Source organism: Sinocyclocheilus rhinocerous, unplaced genomic scaffold (genome assembly GCF_001515625.1).
Source record: "Sinocyclocheilus rhinocerous isolate Xijiao unplaced genomic scaffold, SAMN03320098_v1.1 scaffold1556, whole genome shotgun sequence".
Classification (NCBI taxonomy): domain Eukaryota; kingdom Metazoa; phylum Chordata; class Actinopteri; order Cypriniformes; family Cyprinidae; genus Sinocyclocheilus; species Sinocyclocheilus rhinocerous.
The window spans coordinates 256214-266162 of NW_015645075.1; the positions used below are offsets into that span (position 1 = coordinate 256214).

Consider the following 9949-nt stretch of genomic DNA (forward strand, 5'->3'; position numbering starts at 1 on the left):
CTAAAATGTGAATCACGATTTTTCTCCATGGGAATTGAGATCACGATTCTCTTACACGATTCTCATTTTTTCAACCAAAATTGATTGCACTCAAGTACAAAAAAAACAAAAAACACAGGACTAGAACTGCACGATTCTGGATACATTGAGAATCACAATTTTTTATTTTTTTGTCTCAAATAGTGATCACGAATCTCCCACAATTCTGAACTAAACAAAATAATGTGACAAAATATTACTGCTAAAGTCGATTTAAAAGTTTTGAATTAATTTGAATGAATTATTATTTTTTTTCATATACATGTATATTAAATATATAATATATTTAATACACCAATTTTTAATATTAAAATTATGAAAAAGTTGTTTGAATCAATGATTCAACGACTCACTCATAAACCTATATTTTTAATATTAAAATTATGAAAACGTGGTCTGAATGAATGATTCAAAGACTCATAAAAGCATTACTGGATCAATCAGCGTTTTTGAACAAATCTCTTGAATGAATGATTCAATGACAAACACATTTTTTAACAGACTAATGCATTCGACACAAATGTTATTTGAAGCACCAGTTACTTTCAAAAGGGGATTTGATCGCTACCATAGACATCAATGTTTATATCTAAACTATAAACTTTCATCCCAGTATTTTTGTGATAATATGAACCACGGTACATGTCTGCTCTCTGTGTCAGCGACAGCGCAAACACACATTTGAATGTTCTGGTATGATTTTTTTCAAAGGTTTAACAGACAAGGGCAAATCGTTGACATTTAAAAATCGGATCGCATGGGTGTTTGAATCGAGATTGCGATACCTTTTTAACAATTAATCGTGCAGCTCTAAACTTTGGTAAGAATAATAGACCTCTGTCAAAACCACTAAAAACCCAAACTTTTGAACAGTAGTATAAATTATTGAATATTAAAACATATACTACTAAGTGTTTATTATCAGACAATTTTGTGCTAAAATCAGATGATAAATGATTCCCACCACAAACATCCAAACAAGATTGGTTTCTCAGAAAGAATTCACGACTGGGATCCGTCCTGATCATTCAATGCCAGTACATTAGGCCTTCAGCTAAACATCAGCACAATTGCACAACTCGCGAAATACAAGCCACGGCCAACAATTCTGAATGAACATTCCACTGTGCCAGGCAACGGCACTTGCATCGACGGCAACCAGATGTAAACAGCTGAGGGCGCGATGGTCTGCTTAATGCTTTAAATGACAGCTATGTAACCGTTGTAATTACGTTGAATGGCGAACAATCCCTCACGTCCAAAATCATCTCAGATGATCTGTTTCAACACAAATGCTGACTGATGAGTTGATTGTCTCCCGAGCAATCGAGACAAAACCTTGTAATTAAGGTACAATTATTGCTCAAGTCAGATATCCCGGGGCGTTTTTTAATTTGGGGATTGAATAAACTGAATAAAATCCAAGATCTTACAGACAGGGTTGAAATTACACAAAAAAAGGGCTTACAGGTTTGGACAAAACAGCATCTATGCCCTAAAATAGATGACCTCAAGTGTCAAAATGAATACACCACCATTAAAAACTCCACCCACTGTACTAATCAAACCAGCAGTTGGTATCTATCAGAACACAAAAAGAGTTGCAAACTCTGCGTTCTGATCGCTCTGAACCATAAAACATAGATTCCTCCCAGAGCTCTTTGGAAATGCTCACATTTTCCATAGCTGATATAAAACAGAGGCGAACATGTGCTGATGTCATGGAGAGTTTGTGCCTGCTGTCCTGATGATGCAACGATGGCCCAGCCCCTTCCAAAAACAATCTGTCAATCACAACTTGACCAGCCTCGGCACAGCTGGAAATTTTTATTAGACACATTCTTCCAATACCATAAAACACCCATAAAAGGCATCCCTCCACAGTAAAAATCCATATTCAAGATGTTATTGAGGGCATAATAACAACTGGCTGTTAGTAATCTCTTTTTATTTTACAAAACGAATTAGAGTACACTTGTAGTATCATCCGCAATATTCATTTCTACCACACTACTTGAAAACTTTTTCTATCGCAAAAAGTGATTGCTCAAGTCGGATATCCGTTTTTTAATTTGGGGATTGAATAAACTGAATAAAATCCAAGATCTTACAGACAGGGTTGAAATTACACAAAAAAAGGGCTTACAGGTTTGGACAAAACAGCAGCTATGCCCTAAAATAGATGACCTCAAGTGTCAAAATGAATACACCACCATTAAAAACTCCACCCACTGTACTAATCAAACCAGCAGTTGGTATCTATCAGAACACAAAAAGAGTTGCAAACTCTGCGTTCTGATCGCTCTGAACCATAAAACATAGATTCCTCCCAGAGCTCTTTGGAAATGCTCACATTTTCCATAGCTGATATAAAACAGAGGCGAACATGTGCTGATGTCATGGAGAGTTTGTGCCTGCTGTCCTGATGATGCAACGATGGCCCAGCCCCTTCCAAAAACAATCTGTCAATCACAACTTGACCAGCCTCGGCACAGCTGGAAATTTTTATTAGACACATTCTTCCAATACCATAAAACACCCATAAAAGGCATCCCTCCACAGTAAAAATCCATATTCAAGATGTTATTGAGGGCATAATAACAACTGGCTGTTAGTAATCTCTTTTTATTTTACAAAACGAATTAGAGTACACTTGTAGTATCATCCGCAATATTCATTTCTACCACACTACTTGAAAACTTTTTCTATCGCAAAAAGTGATTTGAAGTGAAAGTCTCTAAATTTGGGAAACCTACAGGCAAGAACATTGTGTTTCTTCCATGCACTGATCAGTTTTGCCATTTTGGTCTATGTGGCTTCTCATAATGTGATTTTTCAGACTAGTGGAAGGAAAACAAAGAAAAGTGTGTGTTGCCTTGAATACAGATTAATATCAATTATCAGTGTGTACTTACAATAGAGTTAGGGTTAGGGTTAATAGCTTGTAATTATGCATTAATGGATTGTACTGTTGTGTGAAACATACTAATACCAATTATTTAGACAAAACGTCTTTCGGAAAACATTCAGTAGAGCAAACTCCACAAAACAGCTTTGGAAGTTGTGCAGATTACATGATCTAGGAACTTTGTACAGTCTGCAACTTTGTACACTGCACTATTAATAACCAAAGCCAAGTAGAGTAACTTATAAATTATATATTTATAATTAGGTAGATGGATACACAGTTTCTGTTCATGACACATAAAACTGTAAACAAAGAACACTTACAGATGGCAGAACGGACGGCTTCAGTACAGCAAGAGTGATTTTGGTCGTTTTACCATCGTAAGTCAATCCCTCCATCTCCACGGTGTGGAATTTATCCTCCGCCTCAGCACCCAAACACACCTGAGAACACACAAAAACTGGTTTGTTAATGTGAGTTTATGGGCAATCAAAATGATTAATCTACAACATAGCCTAGTTCATTTGCACAGTTATGATGAACACTGACAACAATATTCCTAATACAGAACTGAAAGCAATGTTATAGATTAGAATGTGATTAAACCAGTATAGAATTTTACACCTAATAGAATAGAATAGAATAGAATAGTCTGCTACTATTAATTCTATGAAATAAAAGACAATAGGTAAGTGGATTTAGAGTTTTAGTGAAATAGTTTATAAATAAATGTAGCGATTTACAGGAGTTAAAATAATCATTAATAACTTACTGCACGCGCTGATTTTTCAGGAAACATGAAAAATGATCATATAATCATGCATTTTTCCAGGAGTAAAGGATTAATTGGGGGTTAATATCATATGTGACCCTGGACCACAAAACCAGTCTTAAGTCACTTGGGTATTTTTTAGCAATAACCAAAAAAACATTGTCTGGGTCAAAATTATCGATTTTTCTTTTATGCCAAAACTCATTAGGATATTAAGTAAAGATCATGTTCCATGAAGATATTTTGTAAATTTCCTACCGTAAATATATCAAAACACATATATAAAAAAGAACAGAATAGAATAGAACTATAGAGAACAAGAACGAATATTATTTTTAAAGTGCTACAGAAAAGGGCAAATATACAGGACAAATAAAATAAAATAGATTAGGTAAGAATACAATCTTCATTCATTTTATGATTGCACCTCACAACTTCTGCATTTACCTTTAAGGTAGGACTGATTAAACAATTCCATGCAGAACTGAATATCTGTGATAGTGACTCATTTAATGTCATTTCATTATTTCATCTTCCTCACCGCCTTGAGTGACAGCTGATGTTCAGCCTCATCATCATCCAACTCAACTTTGTGCTCCTTCTTATCAGCTTTCAACGAGCAACCTGTAGGAAGAAGTCAAAAATTATGTTTTAAATAATTAATGTTATATACGTGGATGTATTTTCCCCTAAAATTTACATTTTTACAAACAACATCCACATACTATACAACATCCTTTATAAAGGCTGTAGGCACGCGATCATAATAAGCAAAGGGGGAAAAGAAATACTCCTACTCCTCTTGTCCAGAATATTTTTTTAAATAAAAAAGAAAATAACATTTGAGCTCACATCAACATTAGGCTATAAACAAAGGCAAACTCAATGCATGAGGCTAGTAGCTGCATTAGCCACAACTCTTTTATTGAACTGCAATACCGCAGCAGACGCATGTCATATGAATGCATAATACTGATTATCGCATATATATATATATATATATATATATATGATTATGCAACATGAGATTTTTTTTCAGCTCACCAAATAAATACATCTGAGGTCGGCTGAGATCTTTAATGTTATCCTCCATTTTTGCGCCACACACGGTCCTGTTAATCGTAGTTCCGGCCGGCGGATTGACACTTGAATGGACGAATGAGAGTGCACAGTGGGCGGGCTTTTGAACCAGTTGTCCAATAGCATTCAACCTTGGTGGTAAAGTAATTTGCCCTTTGTTTGTTTTTTCTTGCTTTCAGTACCCAATTTATTCGCCAGATGACGCCATATAATAACTATTCAGTACGCTGCCTCTGTTCATCCATCAATACATTCTCCAAACCGCTTGTCCTCTGTAGTTTTTTTTCCTCCCTCAAAATAATATATAATATTAATATAATGATCCGAATGCTTCATTGTGATGATTTAATGCAACTTGACATCTATCCCAATAACAAAAGAAGAAGAAGAAGAATTTATTATTATTATTATTATTAAAATCATTGTTAAAATTGAAATGCCAATAAAATTATTGTCTTCCCAATGTTTTTTGTTCTGCAAAATAATTGTTATAAACTATATTAGCAGTATATCAATAAAGATAAATTTGTCTTTGTAATGTGTAGTAATTTTGTAGCAAGCTTGAAAAACACTAACAAACAAAATGTTAAGACCTTTATAGAATATTCTACTCAATTTTTATGAACATACATTCTAAAATTGGTCAGTTGCTATATTAGTAGCAAGTTCCATTAAAGATACTTTATTAATAGTAATTTATTAATTTTTTTTACGACCGTAATACAAAATTCTACTTAATTTTTATTAACATAAATTATAAAGCTGATTTGAGATCAGTTACAACTAAATGTTCCTATCCAGTAGGTGGCGGGAATGCACCATTTAAGTTGGTTTGCCAACCGCCATTAAATTTAAAAGAAGAAAGAAGAAGAACTTCCCCTGAAAATTAGTTGGCAACACTGCGCGAGAGTTTTTTAGCACACGTCAGCATGACATCAGAGCAAGTCGGACGTAACTCGGACACTTTTCTAACCGGCATGCATCTCGCGGTGATCGGTTCTGCGCAGATTTTGCTCATCTCAAACAAGCCTATTGATTCGAAACATCAAAAGATTCTTTTTTCGAAGCTTCGTTTTGAACGCGTCGCGCGCCTGAGGCTCTACTCTAGGCGCCTCGTAGTTCACTAGGCCGTGTCGCTTCTCGACTATTTATTAAACTCTTCAGAGGATTTACTTGATTTCCCATTCACAAGAACAAAGCTTTTTGCTTTGTTAGAGGTGACAGCCATAAAAAAGGACGAAGATAATCGCTTCCACCCTTCATGCAGGCTCTCGGTGAAAACAGCCATCTTGAAAGAAAACAGTTCAAACAGGCAGCACTTTAACGTGAGTGACCCGTATATACTGAAAGACATGCCGGTCCGATTACACACCCCAAAACACATGCATGCCTGTCGGATCTCACGGTTTTACAGAGCTCTTCTATAGTCGCTGGGCTCTGTCAACACTTTGCTTAATTTTCACATAAACAATTCTTTCTCATAAATCCACTAAAGGAGGGTGCAGACTTAATAAACATCTTTAGTATGGGGTATTTACCAACAGAAAACTGGTTGTACTCTGACAAGCTGTTTAATATTAAGAGTTTGCATAAAACAGTATAAATATGGATGTGCCATAACACGGATATATTAACCTAAGGACTTAGGGAATCTGTACTGTTGTGGTTGACATAGGATTATTTATTTTATGCAGTTTTTTTTTTTCTTTTTAACCAGCCAGATAATGCCAAATTAGCAAAATGGGCCTGTTATCCTGTATCATATAGGCCTATATGAAGCCTCTATATTATCAACAGAATAAAAACTTTGCTGAAAAACCTGTTGCACAGAATCTACTGCACGCCTTCTGTCGTCTGATTGACAGCTTATACATGTAATGTGTTTAATATGTTTTTTTTTCTCAAATCTTTACTGAAATTTATATTGCTATTAATATTTCAAGATAATCATTTACTGGACTGAAACACCCTGGGTTTACTTGATTATCCATACTTTATATTATATCTATATCTATCCGTGTGTGTGTGTTAAAATGTGAGTAGCACTTAAACATTCTCACTTAAATGTTCCATTGCAAAAAATTAGACTATTCTGATTATTATTTCATATGGCAGGCTTAACAGAGTTAAGCCTGTCTTTCATACTTTATAGTAATGATGATTTCAGTTCTCAAATATTTTCCTAACTTCTCGCTTTCACAGAAATGTTTTCGCAGACCTGTATCTCTTTCTGGAAGAGAACCATAACTGATTTTCCCAAACGCAGATGAGCAGATCAGCCATTTAGATGTGTCAGTAAAACTAGAGGCATATCAGATGCGTTGTGTGTTGCTTTACTGTGGTGACGCTCTTGATGGCCCGACATTTGGTAGAGATTGTTCCACAGATGCTATGAGAAAGCTTTATTATGTTACATGAAATTGTATAGTGAGTGTCCCATAGTACTCCATTCTTTTCTTGATAAAAAGAAATAGAATTCTTTTGGCGGACTTGAGTGACTAGACACATAGATAGCCATCACTGCATCTGTTTAAAGATAAACATAAACGTCAATACAGTCTATTTGAAGCACACCAACACTCTTAAAATTAAAGGTGCTTCACGATGCCATAGAAGAACCTTTTTTTCTAAATGGTTCTTTAAAGAACCTTTAACATATGAAGAACCTTTCTGTTTCACAAAAGGTTCTTTGTGGCGAAAGAAGGTTCTTCAGATTATAAAAAGGTAAGAAAGAGATGGTTCTTTGACTGAGTGGTGTCTATATATGGCATCGCTGTGAAGTACCTTTTAAGCACCTTTATTTTTAAGAGTGAAGACTTTCAATTTCAAATGAGATATTTAGATTATTGTATGCATGATGCATGGTTTTCACTCTTCTTGTATGTTCAGCCTAAAGCTTATTGTTGTTTTTGAGGACTGTGTTTATGTATTTGTTTGTGTTTGTGAAAATGCAGTGCAGTTGATCTGTAATCTGAAATCGCAGACTTATTGTGAAGAAGTGGAGGCCATATAGGTCATATTGGTTTGTAGCGTCTGTGAGATAAACAGGAGCCTGTCTAGGAACATTGAGTGAGATAGGAAGTGTGATACTTTAACCTCTCGCTTCTTTCTCATCTTGTGTGGCAACATTTTATTGGCTGAGGTGGGGGCCCTCAGGTAGATAGGGCAAAAAAACATAAAGGCACATCAGCAGGAGAAAGAGAGGCTCAGAGCACCTGTGGCCAAACACAATAGAGAGTTTTCGAAAACAGAGGCCGAAAGGAATTTCAGCAAAATGAGCCAAGTCACGTCGCAATGGCAGAATAGACAGGAAGATGAAAGAGACTGGAAGACTTGACAGAGGAAATGAGGGTAGGAGAGGCGTCACCGCAGCAACCGACTCACACTGACAGGATCTTAACCAGGCGAGATGGCATCAAACCAGGAGTGGGATGGCTAAAACAGACAGTTGTCAAATTGTTGTTTTGCTTATGGTATAGGCTGATAAATCTGACGACAGCTTTATAATAGAAGAGAATACATAAACAAAGAGAAGTTTGATCAACACTGTAAGAAAAGGGAAAAAATCCATAGAAAAACGGTTCATGTCCTGCATGGCAGATAATTACCAGAAACAAAACACAATGCGTAAATCAAAATACGGGTAAAACACCTGTAAAAAAAATAAATGCGGAACATTCTTTCATATTAAAAGTACACTGGGCTGTGTGTTTTAAAGAGTGAATATATATATTACTTAATATATTATACTTTATTTAAATTCCATTGAAATCTAATATTTTAAGTATATAAATCTAACATTAAAACGTTTTTTTTATGTTTTTGAAAGTGTACTTTATAATTATATAGCTTGTGCTTACCAATGAAAGTATAACAGTAATATTGTGAAATATTATGGCAATTTAATTTAACACTTTTCTGTTGTAAAGTATTTTAAAGTGTAATTTATTTTACTTTTATTTATTTTGCATTACTCCGGTCTTCAGTTTCACAAGATCACTCTAATATGCTGATTTACTGCCTAATGATAATCAGTTATCGCTGGTTCTCAATTATTAATAATGATTCTTGTTATTATCATCAATGTGGAAAAGGACTTAAGAATTAATTTATTTGTTTTACAAAACACCCAAAAACTATATGTATATTTAAGAAGTTTAATCAAGATTAAGCAACCTGATTTGGTCAGATTCATTCAATCATATTAAATTATATTTTTGACTTAAATACAAGTAGTTCATTTGGATGTCACAACATAAAATGCATTTTTAGGTTACCTGGGGGAAAAAATTTTTTTTTATAAAAAGTCTATTAAAAATGTGTTATTTGAATGTCTTCAATTTCAGAAACAGTTTGCAAGATGTTAATATGTTTAATTCGCTTGCCTGAGAGCAAAATTGGAAAATGATTGTGTAATGAATTTTAAAACGGGCCAATCACACAAATCCAGCAGAATTATTGTTCCCGTTGAAAGATGCTTTGTTTTCCAGCTGTGTTCCCTGCCTGTGGTTTGTGCAACTGCTGGTTCTTTTCTGTAAGCCACAGGCTGTAGAGCGCTGTAATCAGTTTAGCTCTTTAGCATTTCCTGGGAGATGCAGTCATGTGTAGAACAGAAAGTAAAGGCTCATTTGCTGCGAATAAAACTGCTATGATTCCACATCCCCTCCCTGTGTTACGTGGGTATCACTCTACTGTGGTAACCAATGAGGAAACTGCTGTTTTGACTGCCGTCTTGGCTCACAGAGATCCCATCAGTTGTTTACGCCCTTACGGTGTCTGGGTGGACATGGGTGATGAATGCTTTCAAAATACTTGTCAAGGACTTGTTTTTTGTATACAAACTGTACTCGCAGGCTCTCACCAGCAGCTTTTTACAAGTTGACAATGAATGATGATTTGGGCTAAATATAGGTAGTAGTATAATTCAAAGTGGCATGTTTTTATCAATGTTAAAATAAGCCATTTGTTGGTGGATTTCCCTGAAAAATGGTGGTGGTACTATCAAAACGTTGTTCTGTTTTAGCATCCCAATCAGCCCAATATTGACTCAACCAATTGAATGAGGTTAAACTCGTAAAAATAAAGGTTCAAACGGGGTGTAATGTCAAAGAACCCTTTTTGGTTCCTCAAAGAACCATTCAATGAATAGT

At 35.2% G+C, this 9949-nt stretch overlaps 1 protein-coding gene across 1 annotated transcript in view; it reads right to left on the reverse strand.

Annotated features, from left to right (window-relative positions):
• Nucleotides 1-4835, reverse strand: part of LOC107705481 (nucleophosmin-like) — a 32111-nt gene extending 27276 nt beyond the window's left edge. Inside the window, exons 1-3 of the mRNA XM_016508792.1 lie at nucleotides 4764-4835; nucleotides 4261-4343; nucleotides 3271-3390 (exon numbers count right to left, since the gene is read on the reverse strand). Coding sequence (XP_016364278.1) covers nucleotides 3271-3390; nucleotides 4261-4343; nucleotides 4764-4812 — 252 coding nt within the window. The 5' untranslated portion in view covers nucleotides 4813-4835. The remainder of the gene's footprint in view (nucleotides 1-3270; nucleotides 3391-4260; nucleotides 4344-4763) is intronic.
• Nucleotides 4836-9949: the final 5114 nt, after the last annotated feature.